General features: G+C 31.5%; 1 protein-coding gene across 1 annotated transcript in view; it reads left to right on the forward strand.

The window, feature by feature from the left end:
• Positions 1–6,089: 6,089 nt before the first annotated feature.
• The window catches only part of TfIIS (RNA polymerase II elongation factor), a 49,883-nt gene continuing 32,739 nt past the window's right edge, over positions 6,090–23,233 (forward strand). The window contains exons 1-2 of the mRNA XM_067270577.1: positions 6,090–6,331; positions 6,884–6,952. Coding sequence (XP_067126678.1) covers positions 6,263–6,331; positions 6,884–6,952 — 138 coding nt within the window. The 5' untranslated portion in view covers positions 6,090–6,262. The remainder of the gene's footprint in view (positions 6,332–6,883; positions 6,953–23,233) is intronic.

Below are 23,233 nucleotides of genomic sequence, written 5' to 3' on the forward strand. Positions count from 1 at the left end.
TTATGTTTATGTACCCATAATTTAGATAATATTGTATATCTAACCCTAAGATATCTATTGAATTTTTGTAAATCAATTAATTTTAACTACATTTGATTTGCTGGTTCACACCTGACCCCATCTATTGACAAAATTTAACAAAATAATAAACTAAATATAATTCTTATAAAAAAAGATATAATTTTTAAATAAATAAATAAATAAATATGAATATATATATACAGTATATATATTATATTCATTTAATTACTGCGACAATAATATAGCACGAAATAGACGCTCTATGTAATTACTGGGACAGGCAGCATATGGGAAGCATACAGGACTTGCCTGCGTGCAATCGAAAGTCTATAAGTATTTAATTTTCCACATCGAACGACTGGGATTTTCATTTCTGAACAGTACTTTCTTAATTTCAATAAGTGCCCTCCAGTAGCCGAGTGCATAAAACTACCGAATTCTCGTAGTTCGTTAGTCATGGGTTCGGGCATCACCAACGGGCTAGTCACTTGGAATTTACCGGGTTTTCATCATATTAGTAACAACTAAATAGGGTCCAGCTTCCCTTAAAGTTTTCTTGAGATGCATCCCCGACAGATTGCTCACGTGTCGCTTTCAGTAACCAAATAAACCAAACTAATTCTAATGGGCGATTATTTATTGTGACATCGTCACAATGCTGACTGCAACTTTTCGTCACAATATTCTCAATTTTTTAGTGGTGGTTTTGCCCCTGTACATCATACTTTTCCTGTTAGCAATAGAGTCGTGCCGGCTATGTATCTAACTTCATTCGGGAAAAAATTTTGAATCGACATAACGTGAGGGCCATTTCAGACCTGATGTTCGTATATACAGTAGAGCATCGATTATCCGACCCCCGATTAACCGACCGCGTTCTAGTCGGCAAATTCAAATGTCCGCTAGTGATGTGGCGCTACAATATTTGGTTACGTCTTGCTACTTTAATATTATTTTTGTTAAATTTTTGCATGTTTTAGCTGGCAGCACTGGCTCGACCATGAAAGAGAGGCTAGTATTTAAACCAGGCCTAATACACTATACTAATAATGTATTTTTTCATACTTTTCGGTTATCCGACCAACCCCAGTTACCAATTAAGTCGGATAATCAATGCTCTACTGTAGTTAATCTGGGCCTCCTGCCGTAAACTTTCCACGTCAGCATCTACTTAACTCCTTTCTCGAGATTAAGGAAGGACAGACAGGCATCAGATAGAGGACAACAGTCAGATTTAGGAGTCTACAATTTTTGTTAAATTGCAGCCCAATAATTTTTCTATAAACGCGATATTTACGAGAACATACTTTCCACGTCGTTTATATATTCTGTTGCCAAAATTTAAATACTTTATCATCACATAAAAGAATTATTCTCTCATTTTTACAAGATTTTTTTTTTATCTAAACAAATTATATGAAGTCTGTCGGATGTTTTTTTTTTTTTTTTTTTTTTTTTTTGTAACTCTTTCCGCCCAGTGGGCACTAAGAGGGCCTCTTATAGCAAGCCCATTATGGGTTCGGCCAGGCCCACAATGGGGCGGCCGGGTGGTGAGGGACGGGGACCGACATATCCTGACGGACCACCCCCCGAAAAATTCCTGGGGATTTTTCGACCCGTCCGGATTCGATCCCGGGTCCCCCAGGGCGGCAGGCTGCTAACCTTGACCGCTCGGCCATCCGGCCGCTGTCTGTCGGATGTTAGGCTTAGCAACTTCGATCACGTAGGGGGCCATCACATTCTGTTTAACACGGATCACTTTTCAAATAATTCATAGTAGACCTGTATTAATGAGTAATCGTTGAGCAACCTCTCTTTCGGAAGGAGGCCAACGACTACTGTTCTAATTACTTCAAACTCCTCCCGAAAAAGTCCTTTCTTTCTATCGGACCAACAGTATGGTGGCATTCGAATAGGAAAATTACATAATAAAAGGTTACCGGCCTACACAAAATATGTTTTAAGTGATTTTCGAGGGTGTCGAGTTTAAATATTTGGTCCGTTTTTTTTTTTCAAAATTTGATTCGTTGGCAGATTACCATTTGATATTCGGAATGAGCAGTTTCTGAGTTAACATTAGAAAAAATTATATCTGAAAAAATTTAAAATATCATATTTTGAATTTCTGTATACTTGACCATTGAAAGTGTGCCATTTCGTACCATCCAAGTATCGCGATAAACGTGACAATGGTAGGCTGAAATAACCAAACTGTTTATATGGTTTTCATTTTAATGTTTGTTATATACTACAATATAATATAATATAAAGATTAGAAGTATGAAATAATCTAATAATCTTAATGTTTGTTGTTATTTATGCTCGGGCACGCTGGGCTTACTTGCTACTAAGTATATAGATACAATATATACGTGTGTTTAAAAATTAAATGTGAATATTTAAATTAATAATGTTCGTGCGCATCTCTTTTATTTAAATTTCATTTCCGTCAACAATTAAAACAATGGTGTAAGTATCACTTTAAGATTAACAGTGCAGGAATAAGGGCCCATGCAAAATGAAAATTAAGCATAAACATAAAACCTTGTACCTATGTTATTTAATGCAACCATTCTCAATAAGTTACGTAAATGTAACCTCAAACTTAATCATAGGACAAACATTAACATAAATAAATAGCAAACTTTTATGCTTTTTACGTAATTTAAAACAAGAAAAAGGTCGTAGAGGTTATGAAATTCCAACTGGTGAATTTTTGTCTGATTCAACGGATGAAATCCCATCACCTGTTGTTTGCACTTTCAAGTTTTCTGATGCAAAACACCTAATAAGCAAGCTTTGGCGTTATTTAGATACATAATCTGCACAGCTATATCATCAGTCGCCATGCAAACATCAATCTATTTCATCGCCGACTACTTTAAAAAATAAAATTCAAGTATAATTTAATATTATTTTAATAAACTGCACTATAGGCCGCCCTAGGAATTTGGCCGTCTGTGTGCATGCACGCAATGCACAACCGGCCCTGAATATACAGTATAAATACTGTATTCTCAGTGCCTGCAGAGAACAGTAGTTTAAATAATAATAATAATAATAATGAGTTGTCCGAAAATATTTATTATGAGATAACCAGTAATTAAAAATTCATATGTGCAAAAATTTATACCGAATGGCCAGCAATTCAAACAAACCTTCTTCTTTCTACTCGGTTCATATGGAGATGTCCTGACGGCTTTGTCCCTCCGATGGAACGACCTCTACTGGCTAGAGGAGACGTCTAGTACTACATGTGTATGCTTTCAGGGTCTCGAGGTGCCTTCTTGGAGCTAGGTGTGCTGAAAACCAGTAGATGAGAGACAGGTTTGACATCAAACTAATTTTAATTTGAAAGGTGGATTTAAGTTCGAGGTGGGCCTATGTGTATTGCGGGCAGGTGCGCCAGAAGTGGCTGATGGTTTCAATGCTGATGTTCCCGCAATGGAGGCACGAAGGTGAGAGCTGCTGGATCTGTAATTTAGAAAAACGATGTAATTGAGCAGTGTCTATGCGAAGGCAGCATAGGTTTATCTTGGCATGCCTGGAGGATGCATGTTCTTAGGCCCAGTGTTGGAAAGGACAAATGTGACTCTTGTCTTTACTGTGTCTGTGAATTGAAATGATTAAGGCTCTTTTCCAAATGGCAGAACTCTTTCCCTTGTCCCTGATCTGATTGAATAGATACCGAAGTAAGCGGAACAGGAGATTCCCCGTCTGCAGGACTGCATTAAGTTCAATCTGGCAATACAAGCTTGCAGAAGAGCTCTTCAGGAGCAGTGCCCAGATGCTTGTCATTGGGCAAAGCACAGAGTGTAGCAGTTGAAGAAGGTCTTCGGTCCCAAACCCATTTTGGGGGTTGCAAAGAATTTCACGTAAAAGCCTGCCCTGGCAAGTTTAGTCTTGAGGAAAGTGCCTTGAGCTATCCAGATTAGGAATTGGTGGAAATATGGAGGCTTGACCCGGGGAACAGTCCCTGTATGTAAGGTCAGTGTCAAAGGGGAGCGGCTCTACCAAGGCAAAAAATCTATAGAGGCACTTTTTCACACTGAGAAAGCCAGGCTCCAGGTAGCCACCCAATGCTCGATGTGGTCCAGGACGGTCTACGCCTGGGAAGTTGCTGTTGGTTGGTGGGAACTGCTGGGAAGGTACAGGTTATCTGTATAAAGAATGCCTGTGATGTTTTGGGGAGGATTTCCCAAAGGTCAGCCATAAAGCAAATAAAAAGGAGAGAGGCCAGCACGCTTTCCTAGGGAACCCCTGATCGAAAGAATAGTGTTGGAAGAGGTGACTTCTCCACGAATCTGAATAATGCAGTTAGAAATGAAGTCATAGACGCAATCGCCCTCTTGCTCTCGTGGCTGATATGGTGGTGGATGGTGGCTAGTGGTTGGGTGGAATGGGCAAAGACTGCAGAGGCGGGTCTTCAAATCCGCCTCTGCAGTCTTTAAGTAATAAAAGTACTAATATTTGTTTTTTTTTTCAAATTTCGAAAACAAACTCGAATAAACTTTGAGCACCAGCCTTTTAAACGTTTTGGCGACTGTGGGTGTGAGGGAGATTGATCAGTGGGGTTGGCATAGGCAATAGAGTCCTTTGGTTTCTGAATTAGAATGATTATAGCTTTTTTCCAAATGGCAGGGCTCTTTCCCTTGTCCCTGATCTGATTGAATAGATGCAGAAGTGACCCTATAAGAAGATGTTAATGGCGTCGATTTTGAGTGCCTCCGTGGCTGTGCTGATATCTTTGAGCTTGAGGATCAGGAATACTGATCCTCAAGTCCAAGTATCTGATGTCGAGGAGGTAGCTGGGGTTTGTGATGTTTCAGTACTGACAAGTGAGTGGAGACTCTTCGGCGATAGTCTCGGCAAGGGGAAATTTCCCCTCTAGGACGATAGTGAAAGAATGGTGTGGAGAGAACCTCGTTATGCAATGACTTACCTTTGCACTTTCGGAAAGATTCGAAAATTGCGCGGCGGAAAAATTGCCCGCCGCGTGGAACGCAACGGCGGGAAAAAAGTACTGTTTACCCCGACTATGAAAGGAAAACCGCGGCAAGTATATCGTGGATTTCGGGAGGGCTGATGAGACACTTCGTGTCGGAGTGTTGTTGTGGGGTTCTACCCCAACTGCTGCTTTTGCTTATGCTTTGTGCGAATATAGTAGTGTCTCAGGAATGACCTGGATGTCTGTCCTGAACTCAGAGAAAGCTTGCCAACTGATAAGCGGTTCGATAATCAGAAGGAACTCGTTCCTCGTCTTCAATCTTTCAACGCAAACACGTGGAATCACAAATTCTAGTCGGCGTACACAACTGTATTGGCCGGATGGCCGAGCGGTCAAGGTTAGCAGCCTGCCGCCCTGGGGGACCCGGGATCGAATCCGGACGGGTTGAAAAATCCCCAGGAATTTTTCGGGGGGTGGTCCGTCAGGATATGTCGGTCCCCGTCCTTCACCACCCGGCCGCCCCATTGTGGGCCTGGCCGAACCCATAATGGGCTTGCTATAAGAGGCCCTCTTAGTGCCCACTGGGCGGAAAGAGTTACAAAAAAAAAAAAAAAAAAAACACAACTGTATTGTCAATTTTAAATAAACATTTGTGCGCCTGTTTATTGATTGAGTTGCAGTTGGGCAGCATCTACATAGCTACGTCGCTGCGCAATGTAAAATTAAAAAGTGCGCCACCATTCGGCAAAATAATCGTTATATTTATTTAATAAGTCGAATACAAAAATAATCGATATCGATATATTAAAAACTTTTTTTAAATTAAAACATTTTTACGATAAATGGCATTTAATACGTTAACAATAATTATAAGAATTCATATATCACCGATTAGAATAATAATAAAAGTAATAATAATTTTTTCAAATTTGGAAAAACAAACTGGAATAAAAATTTCTTTAATGTTGATTCGTTACAATATTATTGGGACATAATATTCACGTGATTATTTGTTTTGATATAACACCAATAATACGTTAGTTGTTTTAAAAATCGTAATTAATACGTCATTGGAGGGAACCAATGATATATTCGATACTATCGTAGTCTAAAGGCTTTTCTATCCCAATGTGCATTTCGCAGAAGTGACGGTTGGGAGGAAGAGCCTCTAGTTTTTACTAGAAACGAATAGCAACGTGAACTTTTAGGGCGGAATTGCCCGTCTGATATTATTGATTTTAAATCGTTGAAACTCGTGAAAGTATATCATTGAGTTTTATATTAGCTAAAATAATGGGTTGTGAGGAAGAAGTACTTAGAATAGCTAAAAAGTTGGAGAGAATGGTTGCTAATGGAGCACAGGTCAGAATCAAGATGGAGATTGAAAGATTGAATCTCTTCAGAAATTTTTCCATTTATCGAAAACTTTATTTTCTTATATGAATATTATACGTATTGGAATATTTAAAACGAATCCAATCGAAAGAAAAATCAATTATTAATGTGCTATGAAATGATTTATTTCTCTCATAAGAGGGATGTGTATATATTTAGAGCCTTATCAAAGCCATTGAATGATATTAATAGAAGAAAATTGTATAAACAATTCTCTGAAAGCTCTATATATAAATATATGAAAAGCTTAGTTACATTTGTAATGAAAGTTTTTTTACATTAAATTTATTATTTGAAAAATTGGTTTTTCTGATATTAAATTTAATTAATTACAATATAAACAACATAATGAATGAATTAAATATACAAAAAACACATTTATAATATTAATTTTAATGTATATAAAAGCATTATTCGATGCTTTAGTTTATTTTATTATTATTATTATTATTTTTTGTTTTTTGAATATTAAGTTTATGTAAAGTTCAGTTTTTAAAAATTTTTACTTATATTAATTAGGGTCAAGAACAGGCTTTATCTCTGTTGAAAGTGTTGCGAGATCTCCCAATTACTCTGGAAGTGTTACAGGTAAGTGTATGTGATTTGTGTATAATATAAAAGCATTAAGATTCCTTAATTTCTATAAAAACGATGTAATTATAGTTGATAATTTAACATTTTAAATAATTATGTAAAAATACAAGTAATAGATTTTCATTAATATGAAATTTTCAAATGTTTGTAAATGTATACTGTTGAAAATGATGATTTTAAGACAAATATAAATTTAAAATGTACAAGTAAATACCAACAGTTTCTGCATTATGATAAGTTGAAGAGATATTAATAGATAATACACATTTATAGACCCTGCTTTGTGCTGAATCTGTTTTATTAAATTGCAAGTAGTAAGCAACATTAATGTTTTATTGCTTATCCATTTTGAATTTAAGTAATTATTAAATAATGAAAAATATTGCATAAAAACTGAAAATATTTAAAATAATTATCGAGTTTTAATGTTTATCTTGCTATGTTTTCTTATAGGCTACATTATATTACTCAGCAATTCTTAACCTTTTTAGTACTCAGCACCCTGTTGAATCTGAAAATAAGCTCTTGCACTCCCTTAAAAATGTGTGTATATTTGTTGCACGAGGGTTTTACTCAATTCTCGAACCATGTTAGAGTGAATCCGTGCTATAAAAGCATCGTATTATATGGGGATGTTCCCAATTCTCAAACTGTGCTAGAGTGAATCCGTGCTATAGAAGTGCCACGTTATATGGTGGTTACCTGTAAATATTGTTGCAAACCTCATTTACGTTCTTATTCAAGGTATGTGAATATGTCTCAACTAGTTTCTGTACTGTACATGACAATGTGACTACATTAACTGCATGTACTGACGACTGATGACAAGTGCGATGTGCCGAGAGGTGGTAGGGTAGCGAGTGTAGAAGTGAGACGGTAGAGAGTGAAAAGGCGGGGGTGCTGTGTTGCCGGGTACCACGATTTATAGAGAACAGGATCACCTAGTTCGTATTTTTTTAAATTTTTGAAAATCCTCTCACACCCCAGGTTAAGAACCACTGTATTATGGTATGTTTAAATATTATTTTTTTAAATCCTAGCAGACAAATTTAGGAATAAATTTTATTCTATGGATAGCATTTTCTTCAAACAATTATAACTTTTATTTTGTTAATTAAAATTTTAACAAAATTAAAATTTACAATTTCGTAACATTGTTTACTCCAGTCTCAAAATGTTAAAGTGTTTCTATAAAATATTTTTATGTGGTTGTAGAATTTTTGCAATAATATATGGTGCATATAAATATCTTAAGTTTGTAGAAAGATAAGTCACATTCTACTATATATTTGTATTGATTTTATGGATCTGTTATATTCAAAGCTTAGTACAGAAGAAGTGAGCTTTTGTGCTAATGAAAGGTAATTTCTGTTAACGGGATGCCAGCTGATATGGTATGATTCAAGCTCTGAATGAGGGGTTTCACACCACTCCAGAATTGTTGACCCTTTACAAGATATTTGCTTCCAAAGATCAATTTTGAACATATATCAGTATACTACCTAATCTACATGTTTCGCATGTAGTCATGCACTTCGGTGCTCGGGCGGGGCAAGTCCCCATACCCCCCTCAAACTATATAACATCAAGTATTCCACAAACAGTCAAGTGGGCTACTCAAAGCTGGCACAGTTACGTGGACTAAATAGTTAAATGCAATACACTCAAACCTGTTTTTGTGCGGTCTTTTTTTGTGCAATTTTTTATACGTGCAATGTGTTTTGTGCAATTATTTTTGTGCAGTATACCAATTTGATTGAAATTCATATACCGCACACAAAAAATCACACAAAACAAATCGCACAAAAATAGACCGCACAAAAACAGGTTTGAGTGTAATCTTAGTGGAGCAATGCAGACGACAATATTGTGTATAGGATTAAAGTTACAACTGATGTCCCATTAACAGAAAAGAACCTAATGAACTAATGCACATTAAATAATAGTATACATAATATTTTTAGTTAATGAAATAAGTTACCAGTTTTAATTTTTATAAATCATTTAGCGATAATCACATATAATAATTTATTTAGTTTCTAGTTTGTTATCTGCAATTAATTACATGATCGTATGACTGTGCATGCTTATTTTTGTGATGTATAAAGAAATTATGACCATGTCAATTATTTTATCCATTTGTATGCAAACATCTTATTTGAACTGATATCTTATGTAAATTTTCACTATTTTTTGTTAAATTTTTCATAAGATTTTGTGTAAGACATATTAAGTACATAATATTTTCTTACATATTTTTAATACTCTGAGCAATTTAAAATATTTATATATTTTGATTACTTGGGATCATTTTTATGGGTTTGATATTAAATAACATATTTAGTCTAATAAATAGTGTGCTGCCTATGACTTTTTATCTTGTAGTTATGCTGCTTGTATGCTGTTTATTAGAGTTTACTTACTTTTAGGGAGAAAATATTATTTTTGTTCTTTGAGAATTAGATGCAACTATTAATGGAATAAATCATGTATATTTTATTTTATTATTATTTGAATAACAATGCAACACGCACATTAACACACACATTAGTTTAATAAATGATAAAAGTGATAATGTAGAATGTGCTTTTTTTCACTTTACAACAAAACTTTATCTTCCTCCAATAGGCAGCATACCTGCTATTAGAAGGTGCTGTCTATAACTCTTTTCATCTTGCAGCTGCACTTTTCAGTAGAGGGTGCTTAATACTGCAGGACACTGTTTGTTAGAATAAATATGGTGTGTCTGTTTTCTTATTGGAATTGGAATGATAATCATATTTCCAACGTATTGTAATGTTTCAACCAAGATTATTTCAATAAAAATGTTTATGCATGCCATGATTTTTAGGAGGAGTAATGTTTGTAAAGAATTTTTAATGTTTACAGCTGGAACATAATAATTAAATTATAGTTTATTATATGGTTGGTAAGCAATAAAAAATTCTTAATATAATTTATGTATATGTATAGAAGATTTTTAAATATAATATAATTTTTAGTGTTTCAATATTTTTGAATGTAATTATTTTTGAAGAGTAAGAGTGATTTGAAAAATTATTGTATAAAATCAGTTTTCAATCAGTTTTTATGATGATTGTATTTTATTTTATTTTTTTATGTATTATTAGTGAGGTTGAGGCCGAAGTTTTAAACGCGAAAATGTGTATGTCGGACATTCAGTGCCACTTTCCTGTAAGTCTAGAAGTTTGACAATAACGTTTGGAACGTCAAGCATGATTCTGCTGACTTTTCAAACGCCATTGTCAAACTTCTAGGCTTACAGGAAAGTGGTGCTGAACGTCCGACATACACATTTTTGCGTTTAAAACTTCGGCCTCAACCTTGCTATTACTATTATTTTTGACTTATAAACATTAAATAATAATTTATTTGTATTTTTTATCCTTAAATTGAAATTTTTTTTTTGAATTTAGAATTAGATTAACATTGAATTTTGTTATTGGGCTGCAATTTGAAAAAAATTGTAGACCTATAAATTCCTACTGTTGTTCATGTGTTCGTTCATCTGTCTTTCCTTAATATTGAGAATGGTGTTAGATAAATGAGATTCTAGAGCAGATATGAAAGCTTAGGGACAGGAGGCTCAATTAACTATAGGCCTATATGAACTGCCAATGAAAACTGGAAGTCACGTTATTTTAATTTAAAACTTTCCCCTGAAAGAACTGGATGGATGACCAGCAATTCCATTGCTAACAGAAAAGTATGATGTATACAGGGACAAGACACTACAGTACTAATTTGAGGTGGAGAGCATATATTTTAAATTAAATAAATTAAAAATATGATTAAAAGTTGCAGCCTGGCAGCATTGTGACAAAGTCACAATAAATAATTGCTCATATTTTATGTAGTGTTGCCTTAAACACTGCAAGAATCATTCTTAAAATTAACTGTTGTAGAATTATTAAAGTATACCTAAACACTGTTCTATTTTTGCAAACTGATGGATCCTCTATTGAATGGATCAATGCTGAAAGAATCAACAGTGTCAAAAATTCATTATTTGGTAGATGTGTAGAGATTTGTGAAATCTTTAACTATAAATAATCAATGTATTAATTTAAAGAATGCAGGAACTATATCTCACATATAGTAACTTTTACAAATAATTAACACTTTTATAATTTTACAGCATTCATTTTATTTGAAAACTGCTAATTTCAATCTTTTTAAAGGATCATCTTCAGTTTTCATCTTTGTTGTAAATATTCAGTTATGTTAGGTAATTAATATTAATTTTTATTAAAGGTAAATATTTTTCTATGAAGTTGACATTTGATATTTTTTATTCTATTCTAATTTTTTATATTTTATTTGTTGCATTCTATGTGGAAGTTCTCATGTAACTTGAAGATGTTCTGTCAAATAGATTCAAAACACTTATTTGAGTAAACAGTTATGCTAGATAAAGAGTTTTTTTTAGCAGATGATTATAATTAAAGTACCCTCTATTCAACATTATCTAGAGTAGTGATGAACAATCTTTTTTGGATTTGAGTCACTAGTGAACTTTGCGTGCTTCGGCAGACCACATGCATTTTTTCTTACAGTTACAGCTTTTAAGCCTGCTGAGTATCAACATACTTCATAACCATTAGTACACTAGGTACTAAAATAATATATTGTTAGCTAATAATATACTACAAATAGTTTATACTTGCTTTTTTTACTAGTTTAATTTAGTTTGAATCTTAGTTTATCACAAATATCAGCTTAGTTATGTTTACATAAAAGCATAAAGCAGAAAACAGGTAATAAAATTATGTTGCCACAGCTCTGGGGCTGCAAATTAGGACCTCTCTAGTCAGTATTGAATATGGGTATTTTAATTAAGATTGTTCAGTATATTAGAGTAATTTATTATACCAGTGTGTGTGAAAAATTACTGTGCAGTAAGAAATTTTTAATGACATTAAACTTATGTTTAATGACATTAAAAATGACATTAAACATAAGTTTAATGTCACTACCGTATTTTACGGACTATAAGACGCATTTTTTTCTTCGAAAAATTGCCTCCAAAATTCAGGTGCGTCTTATAGTCCGTAGCATCTTATAGGTATTTTTTTAAAAAAAAACTGCTTAAAAATTAAGGTGCGTCTTATAGTCTGTAGCGTTTTATAGTCCGTAAAATACGGTATATGTAAGACACAGCATAAGAGACCTGTAAGTTGTATGTCTTATGTTTTATTTTCTGTGAAGTACACACTGAAGAACAGGTGTAAGAGAACACACTACACATGCCAGATAAGCTGAAGATGCTAATTACCCAACATGTTGAACAGATCACTACACTATACAGTAACTTTTCAGACATTGTATTTCTGTAAGCATTGTTCAAATGTAAATACTTCATCCTATTGTTTTGAAAAATTAGTTTTTCTAAAAAGAAACAAATATTTCATGAACATAAATTTCATTCTGTATCTGTTTTGATTCCTTTTATTCTATATCATCTAAATTCAACTACTCAAAACTGGGAATACATTGGAAATGTTAATAAACACTGTACATATAACCAATATCCAGCAAGAAGAAATTATAAGAAAGCAAACATTTTCATTCATGTTTAACAAGCATTGTCAGGCTAACTGACTTTTGCAGTTCAAATGCAGTTGATAAAACAACCAGTTTGAAGTGTGGAAGTTGATCTACAAACTTTAATCTCTCCCCCTCCCTCTTTGCACTGCAATTTGAAAAAATTGTAGACTTATAAATTCCCACTGTCTGTCTTTCCTTAATCTCAAGAATGCTATTAGATAGATGAAAGTCAAGACCAGATATGGAAAGCTTAGGGGCAGGAGGCCCTGATTAATTATATACAAACATCTGATGTAGACTGGAAGTCATGTGATTTCAATTCAAAATTATCTTCAGAACAGAGTTACATAGATGACTGGCATGACTTTGTTGTTATCAGGAAAAGTATGATGTAGAAGGGCAAGACGCTACTAATTTGAGATGGAGAGCATATATTTTAAATAAAATAAATTGAAAATATGATTAAAAATTGCAGCCTAGCATTGTGATGACATTACAATAATTTTTGATTTTCTCTATTACATCATCTCTCTTTTAACATGTGACTATCAATCACCTATTCCTAGTAACTTTTCAGTTTGAACTGGTTATTTTAACAGCTGCATACAAACTGAAAGTCAGTCTGATGATGCCCATTGGATATGGAAGAAAACATTTACTTTCTTGTAATTTTTTCTTGCTTAGTACTGGTTATATGTGCAGTGTTTATATCTTTTAATTTTGAAATTGTGAAATGTATTTTTTTCTTCAAATGAATATCAAAAAATTGGAAAAAAATAATGTGATTTGTAACATAAAAACTGCATTTTTTCTGCATATAGTTGTTGGAATGTCTAGGAGATAAACAATATTTTTATTATAGAAAAGGATGAATTTATTTTTCTCTAAGAATATAACAAGTCTTTCACAGCATAAACTCCTCATTAGTTAATAGCTGTTAGATATTTCTGTCTATTATTGTCAAATTTTCATAATTTTTTTGGGTGTTCAATGCTCAGTTTGAATTCAGTGGTCTACTGTGTATTGAGAATAAACCTTAAATATGTTGAAACTATTCAAAAAATTTAAAAACCAATGGGATCGGTAAAAAATTTCAATTCTAAAAACTTTAAATTAAAATCCAAGTAAAAAGCTACTCTTTAAAATCCGACTTCGAGTGAGTTAAGAAGACAAATAAGGACGAAAAAGATGCTATACTTTCATATTTTTATTAATTTCATTTCCCCAAATGCATTTCGCCATGCCTCATCATGTAATTTATAAATTATCTTGTACTTGTCCACAAACGAAGTCTTACATCGGAGAAACCGGAAGGAAGTTAGAAGTACGTTTAAAAGAGCACGAGGCAGCAATAAGATTAAAAAGAGAAGAATCGCCGTGGTACCTACATTATAAAAATAATTTTTGTAACATAGACAGAAATAATATAAAAATACTTTATAAAGAAGAAGATTGTTTAAAACGTAGAATAATAGAACATTTTTGTATAAAAGAATATGCAAATTTAATCAATCTGAATGACGGTATGCAGATAGATGCATGCTGGGAAAACATCACCCAGCATAAAAGGTACGGAGGTTACCAAAACTCAACTCACTCGAAGTCGGATTTTAAAGAGTAGCTTTTTACTTGGATTTTAATTTAAAGTTTTTAGAACTTAAATATGTTATTGAATATTTGCAAATAACATTTTAAACACTATTACTATGTATTTAAAAATTTCTAATGTTACTTAATGTTATCTTATAGGCATTTTGAATTGTAAATAATAATAATTTTAAGACTTCACTCTCTTCCTTCAAAAGCTTTATTAAAATTTAACTTTTTTAAGATTTAAACAATTTTATAGATGATTTTTACTAAAATTAGACAAGAAAAAGCAAGATAGAAATACATGTCAATAACTTTTGAGTCATTAATAAAATGTCTAATCTTCATGTACTCAAGTTGTCAAAAGAAAAAGCAGTACACAAGCTTCTAGTTATTTGGAAAATGTGCTGTAGAAATTGCATGCATGCGAAACTTGGCCAATACAATATAGACTGTTCTATGTCCAGCTTCATCATAACAATCATGGAAATGAAGCCAACAATTTTCGTGGGTACTGGAGCTTCAAAGCACCTATGTAGTTGGTACCACTGTTTTCTTCTTTAAAGATTGAACAGAACAGGAATGAAATGATACATTTGTATTATGCTAATAAAGTATATTCTTTAGTTTATTGGTACAAAACTAAATTCATATTAATTGGCAGTCTGGGAGGAATCTTGAAACTTTTTTTATTTAGTTTATTTTCAATATAACATTTATATATATTTTAACATTGTCCTGTGTGCACTAAGAGATCTTTTTTCAATCCTATCATGGCCAGACCCACAATAGGACAACCAGGTGGTGAGGGACAGAGTCTGACATACATAGCCAGAACAGATCACCTCTGAAAAATTCTTGAAGTTTTTTGATCATCTGGATTTAATTTTGGATTTCCCAGAATGGTAGGATGATATCTTGGCCACCTCAGCTATCTGGCTGACTATGGAAAATGGTGTTGTCTATTATGGTAGTGATGAATGTCTTTTACATTGAGGGCCTACTAATGTGTGTGGTTCTAATGTCGTGGAAAATGATGCAAATAAATGTATAAATTAAAACAGTCTGAATTTTAATAGTATTTTAGTATAAACTTGAAAAATAAATAAATAAATAAAGTATATCTGAATTGAGATGTTTACTCATGAACATGATCCTAATGAAGCAGAAAAGTACAGATAAATACCTAAATCTTAATCTGCTAGAATGCTGGAAGTATAGTAATATTTCTAAAAACTTTTAAGGACAAAAAATTTCATTAGCATGAAATGTTTCAAACTCTTAAAGTTTTATAACTTGAAGATTTAGGCCTGGAACACTAGCAGTTTTAACTGTTGAACTCCAAAATGCACAAATAATTAATAATCCAATGATAATTTCAGATCCATCAAGCCATGACTTGGCAAATTAAATATGTAGATATAGAGTAATTTGGATCAATAATTTATTTAATAATAATTAAATTTGATTTAAAATTTATTGTAACTATTACTATTAGCACAAGATAGCAGTCTGTCTTCCTTTAGAACTAAGTATGTTATTTATTAATAGATTAAAATATAGCCTGAATAATATGGCATTTAGGATTTAATTTATTTCAGATGTGATTATAATTGTAAAATAAGTGGTAATAATGATAAACTTTTTAAAATAAACGTGGAAAAAATTAAATAGAAAATAATTTTAATATCATTAATATCTGTTATATGACACTAGTTGGAAGGGTTGATCATTAGGCTCTCAAAATTTATTTTACTACTGTTTTCTAATATTATTTAATAATTATTTAAATTTTAAAAGAGTGTTGTTTAATTAATATAAATTGGGTTATGAATTGTTGTTATTGTAAATCCAATTTAATTAATTAAATCCAACTGATATGTTGAATTATCAGGCTATTTTTAGGCAAAGTTAATAATCAGTTATTAATTAATTTGACTATATGTAGGTGGTTATTATTAACTTAGCCTAAAAATAGCCTGATAATTTGGCAGATTATTTGGATTTAATGGATTGTACTATACCTTATAGAGTTTAAAATATGATCCAAATAAAGCAAAATGTTAATTACATCAAATTTAGTTTTGATTTTATTTGCAAAATGGTGAGAAGTAATATTATTTTCTATAAACAAGGAGAAACATTCCACTGTCATGCTATAATTTTAAACATATATAATTATCTTAATCATGAAAATGCACTTTATAGCAATAAGAAAAAGCAATCAGTTAGCATAAAGTAAACTGGATGAAATGATTAAATTATGTACAGAGGGAGGGTGAAATTTATCAGCTTTCAAGTTCAACTATTGATGTCTAGTAGCATATGAATATATCTTGTGCATAAAGATTTTCATATTTACTAAACGATGCTCTTGATGATGATAGATGAAGGAAAAGTCATTTGATGAGTTCATAATTATGAGTTAAAATCAGCAGATAACCTGTATCTTCAAACTGACTTTTAAATACACATACCCTGCAGGTTGTTTACATGAAACGCTGGTATTTAAAAATTTGCATAAATTTTATATTTAATCAGAAATAAGACTGAATTGATTTTATAAATTATTTTTATAGACTATTGATTACATAATCAATATGATGACAGATTTGCTATAACAACATAATTTATATATTAAAAAATAGATGACATTGTAGAATTTTTAATTAAGAATATAAATTTTTATTTGTTTGTTGATAATTATTGAATATTCCTTTTTCTCGTGATATTTTTTTGTTTTACTAAAAAGGATTAGTATGAAAAACAATTAAAATTTAAATGTGTTCGATGTATGCAGTAAGTGAAAGTTAAAAATTGTGATTTTTAGTATGAGGTGTGATACTTGGTTTGAGTTTGAAACTGAATATGTTAGAGATCATATCAAACAAGCTTCCAGAATATTTCAAGGCCATGAAAATGATTATTGTTGAATTTTGCTACTTTCAAATGTTCTGCTGATTATCAAAATTTTTATTATTATTTTTTTGTGAAATATAAAAATATTTTAATTTTGTTTTTCAAGATAATCATAAATTTTAGATTTATTACATATAGTTTTAAAACTAAAATAAAATTTAAAATCTTTATATCTTATACAAAACAATTTTAAACATTTTTAAATTTAAATATTTTAAAATATCGTAGTTTAAATAGAAAGTATTACATTTGATCAAATTTACAAAAGCAATTATTGTATAAAAGTTTAGCAATGAAATTTTGCAACGTCAGAATTTATATATTAATAGAATTTTTATATAAAAATAAAAATTCTAGATAAAAAATTTCAATAAAAATATACATAATTTGAAGATAAACAAGGATGAGAACATTGAAGAGGATATAGGAAGATAATTTTCTTACTCTGTTTTCTTTATTTCACAAACACAGTAAAACATAAGTGGAGCTCGTGTTTATATCCCTATGTATTATTGTTTTAATTGTTTGATTTTACAGAATTTGTTTTCAGAGAGATTTTTACAGCAATTTTTGCACAGTAAGAAGAAAACAGACTCTAAAAATAGGTCAACTTTGCTTGTGTTCAATTTATTTATGTGGACTTTTATTACTTTTATGCTTTTATGTTTGTCTTCAAATCAAGTATATTTTTAATAGTTTCTATAGTTTTAGTAAATTAATTGATAGATATATATATCAATTAATTTACTAAAACTATAGGAACTATTATATATATCTTATCTCTTAAAAATTGTTCAAACATTTTAAGAAAACACAATATTCAAAATTAAACAGTATACTTTATTTTACCAGGTAATGAATTGGGCATAATTATAATTAAACAAGCTTCAGAAATGGCTATGCAATTATCTGAAAGCTCATGGTTTAATATAGATTATTATTCTGATGAATTTTAGCAGATAGCTGATATCACAACAAAAATTATTAGTTCAACAATTTATCTAATCATATTGTAAGAAATTATAAATAAACAAGAAAGATGAGATTAACAGAAGAGAAAGGAAAATAACAGTTGTGTCGGTAGAAAATTACACTAAAAAAATTGAAGAATGATAGATTTAAATATCAGTTGAAGCAGCAGATAAAGCTAAAAAAAAAAAAAAAAAAAAAAGACATACACAGTATAAAATAAACTATATCAGGTAATAGTACTACATAATTGAATAGAAAGGAAAATTCAAGTTACTAGTCAGAAGAAAATTAGTAAAAAATTGTCACATCTTCAGAATTTTTGGAATTGTTGTCTGATGATAATTATATAAGTTTTTTTTTTTTTTTAGATTTTCAGGAGGGAAAAGCAATATAGAAAAAGTAAAAAAATAATAATTTTTAAATCTAATATAAAATAAATGCTTATTATTATAAATTCACCTAAGCATTTATTTGTTATATCTGTTTAAATGAGCTTATAATAAGCAAAAAGAGAGGATAAATTACTAGATTATCTGAGAAATCAGGATTAAAAAATAAATTTTAATCAGAATAATAATTTTAAAGCAAAGATCAAAAAATTATTATTGAATATTTTAAAAAAAATAATCCTAAATTATATCACTCCTGCTAATTTCTCGCTATTAATTTCATTTATAAGTTTTGAAGGCACATGGAAAAATATCTGTAGAAAGAAATACAAAAAGAAAGATGAAATGAAGAATGTGCTAGAAAGATGTTGCATTTAGTTGAATTTTTATTTGATTCAATGACAAAGTAATATCAAACTGTAATAAATTAAAATGTAGATGAAACAAAGTACTACATCTGTCAGTTGTACATTTTTTATTTCTCATAAGAATAAATGTTTTTTTTATTTTTTTATCATTACTATTGAAATAACTTACAGATGTTGGTATATTTATTTGTTTTATTTTAAAGTATTTTTTGGATTTGTTTTTGTGTAATGGTATAAAGTATGTGGGTATAAAGTATAATTTGTTTAAAATTATACTTTATACTCACAAGTATAATTTATATATATATATATTTTTACCAGCCAATTTTATTTTAAACCACATTTTCATTATATACTTTGACAGCTGACATTTTAAGGCTTATTTGTAAAAAATTTTGTTTGATTCTGTACAATTGTTTTTTTCTTTCGGTGACCCATCAAATATGGAAAATCGAAAGCATCATTTTCAGCATATTTGCTTTTTTCTAACTAAAAAATCAAAATGCTGTTCAAACAAGAAGAAACTTGTGGTACATGTTTGGAGAAGATGTGTTGAGAGAAAGACAGTGCCAAAACTGGTTTACAAAATTGTGTTCTGGCAATTTAATATCGAAGATACTCCACATTCTGGATGGCCATTTGAAGCCAATGAAAACAAAATAATGGTACTGATTGAAGCAATTTGCCATATAACAACATGTGAAATCACTAAGAGCTTAAATCTGTTAAATTGAACCGTTTATTATTACTTAAAACGAATTGGTTCATTTCAAAGCTTGATATATGGGTTCCACATGTTATTAACGAGAGATGCTCTCTATGGTTGGATTTTAAAGAAATTTTTTTTTTTAGCTTTTACCAGACAATTTAACAATTGATTCGAAAGTGTACTGCCATCGAGTAAACAAATTGAGTAATATCATCAAACAGAAAAGGCCAAAATTGATCAACAAACAAAGTGTAGTGTTTTACCATGATAATGCCAAATTTCACACAAGTTTGGTAACTCGTCAGAAACTGTTATAGCTTAGATGGGATGTGTTATCACACCAACCATATTTGCCAGATCGGGCACACTCAGGTTATTACTTGTTCTGGTCTATACAAATTTTTTTTAACTGTAAGACATTTACTTGAAATGACAATGTCAAAAATCGCTTGAATCAGTTTTTTGTAAACAACGATCAAAATTTTTATGAATGTGAAATCATGCTACTACCAGAAACAATGACAACAGGTATTTGACCAAAATAGTCAATATATAATTCAATAAAATATTTATTTATTATAAGAATATTGCGTTTAGTTTTCTGTGGAAAAAACGAAATTACTTTCCGAACAACCCAATATATATACACACATATATTTGAAACACGCATCTTCTCTATTAGACAAATTATTCGGGCCTTTAGTTTTTGTAATATCCTTTATTATGAATTAAATAAAGATAAAACCAATAAATTGCATTAGTTAAATTATATAACAAAAACTTTGATTCTACAGAATGCCGTTCTTGGGGAAGAGACAAGATCACTGTACATTAGGGTTTCTCAAACGGGATTCCAGTTGTTTTTTAATCCAGGAAATTCTTCTCACCCTGGGAAATCCCACAAATTTCTCAAAAGTTCACTTTTTTTTATTAGTTTGTGTTAAGGTTGAGGAAATTTTGCAAATGGAAAGTATAATTAACTCATAAACTATCAGAATACATTACATACCTCAAAGCCTGTTACCGGTGTGTAATTAACATCAAAAATGAAAAATTAAATTTCATGAATGTTTTCGAACCTTCCGAGGTTTTTCTTCAGGCAGTAACGAATTTCCATTAGAATGTCATTAAATACGTATATTATTTGAAATTCAAATATGTGATACCCAATGAAGATGGAAGCTTTACTAGGCATGCGCTCTATATATGTAGTGTTGAGGAGAATTTATAGCTCTTTGTTTATTAGCGCTTGCCATGTTGCAGACAGATTTAGTTCCTCTTTGTGGTTGATGCAGGCATTGCTGAGTTTGTAGATACCAACCACTTTAGATGTTCAATGTATTGTGTGCTGAGGATGATTCATGCCTGGTTAAAATTCGGCTCTATCTCAGGATCAGTGGCATAAATAGCCAGAGCTGTGATGGTCCTGGCGTGTTGTATGTTCGTGATGTGCTTTTTTATTCTAATGCCCAAGGAGTGCTTCGTAGAGCTGATGTAAATGAGCTCTCTATCGCATCTGTTATCTTTTATTAGAATGTTGTAGACTCCTGGGAGTCTATCTCGGTTAAGAACGTTCTTTCCATTGTGAAGGATGTCAAAAATGATTGGACATCTTCTATATGCGATATGAATCCGACACTTTTTAGCTATCAAGTGATTGGAGATATGGATTATAAGTGACCAGGATCCTTTTCTCCACTTCAGATCAGCTTTCATTATGGGAGTGGACTTTGAGTGCTTCTTGGGAGAGGTGGAATTTTTCGATTAATTTACAGGTAAGTCTAGGATACCTGTGGTCTGAAGCAATGTGATGCGTATGTCTCAGTTCGACATGCAGAGCTTGTTGTGTGGATGAATAAGTGTGCGCCCTTCTAATTAAAGCATTATAGGCTGCAATTTTGTATTGATGCAGGTCATGCGATTCCACTGGAATGTATATAGATTCTGCTCCCAGTTTATGGTATACCTCAGTGTGAATTGCTGATCCTTCAACTTGAATGCTTATGTCTAGGAAATGGACTTCTGTAGGATGCTACTGATCAATTTATTGAACTAGGTGGTAAAATCTAGTTCAATAAAACGGATGTCTCTACTTTTGATAACTTGGTTTCAAACCTTGTTTCCAAAGATAGTATGCTTTTGTATCACTATCATATCCAATTAAAATATATTCATTACTTCTTAGTGTGAATTTACTTTTTTCAGGTTTATTGTTTACTGCAAAAGCTTTGCTTCCTATCACATGAATATGGGATATAGTAGATTTTCTTAAGGTAAGAATTTTTTCTGGGGTCTTGTCCATGTTTCTAGTAGGACACCTGTTTCTGATGTATGCAGCAGTAATTATTATCTTGGTTCATAATGACTGATAATTCTGAATTTATCAACATGCATCTTGACAAAGAGTTTTATTAGCATGTTCAGCTAATCCACTCTGTTTAGGTGAGTATTCAACAGAGCTGATGTTTTATTCCGTCATATTGAAGAAATTTCGTGAACTCCTTGCTTAAATATTTTGACTGTGGTCACTTCTAATCATTTTTATTTTTTGCCCGGTTTACTTCTGTGAAGTTGATTTCTATCTTTTAAATGCATCAAATATTTCACTTCTGTTCTTCTGTATAGACAGAAATTATTCTGGATTTATCATATATAAACACGACAAAATATCTTGCTCCACCAAGAGATTTGATCTTCATTCAGCCATAAATGTCTGTATGAACTACAAATAGACACTCATCAAACCCGATAATATTAAACCCTTACATCATCAACTGCCATAAATAATTGAGCTATAAATGATTAAAGATGTATGAACTAGTTGTAATACATGATTTGGACTTGAGAAAGATTCTTTTGGAAATGGTAATCTTGTCTGTGTTCTACTAATACATGTTTCACAAGCCTCAGATTCTTTGGGAGAATTATCAAATTGCAAGTTATGTACTATTTCTTTTGTTTGTAATTTTTTCAAATTGCTGTAGTTTAGATGTCCAAGTCTGTTATGTCTGGATATCTTTCATTTTTGGATTAATTTCTTTTGAGTGACTCTTCTGTGCTATAGTGATTAGAGCAGAACTTTCTGTAGGTTATCTTAAACATAAAGCTCATTCCTTTTAATGCCTTGTGCCAAAATCTCTTTAGTTTTGGTATTTTCTAAGCTTGCATATTTATCCTGGAATGTGGCAGTATAAGATATCTGGGTATACTTACTGATTGAAATTAAATTTCCTTGAAGGTCAGTTACAAATAGTACCTTTTTCCAAAAGTAGTGTATCTTGTTTCAAATTAATTAAGGTTTTCAACAGAATTAAGCCCCTTCCAGTAGCTTGAGTTGTTTTATTGTTGGCTAGTTGCACCTTTTGTGGATTAATTTGTTATTTTTATGAATTGCTTGTCATCTCCACATGTGCAATTCCTCCATTATCGAAACACCATTCCTCTTTTCTTACAGTTTGAGATAAAGGTTCACAAGATTCAAATGTAGTTGTTGTTGCTATTTTGTTAGGTTCTTTTGAAGATGTGCTGTGTTCTTTTCTTTTGTTCCATCAACAATCAGAGGATTTTTGCCCTTGTTTGCCATAGGTATAATTGAAAGAGAATTTCTTCTTTTTCTTAGAGTTAAGTTGATCTTTGCCTTTATTTTCATTTGAGTGTCCCACAAAGGCTGTCTGCTTACTTGTTATATCTTCTTCCCTGTCACATCTCTTTTCCTCTTCTAGAAGTTACACTTTTAATATGTTGACTTCAGGAAGTTGAT

This window comes from Centruroides vittatus, unplaced genomic scaffold, assembly GCF_030686945.1.
Source record: "Centruroides vittatus isolate TY-2023 unplaced genomic scaffold, ASM3068694v2 contig_374, whole genome shotgun sequence".
NCBI classification, from domain to species: domain Eukaryota; kingdom Metazoa; phylum Arthropoda; class Arachnida; order Scorpiones; family Buthidae; genus Centruroides; species Centruroides vittatus.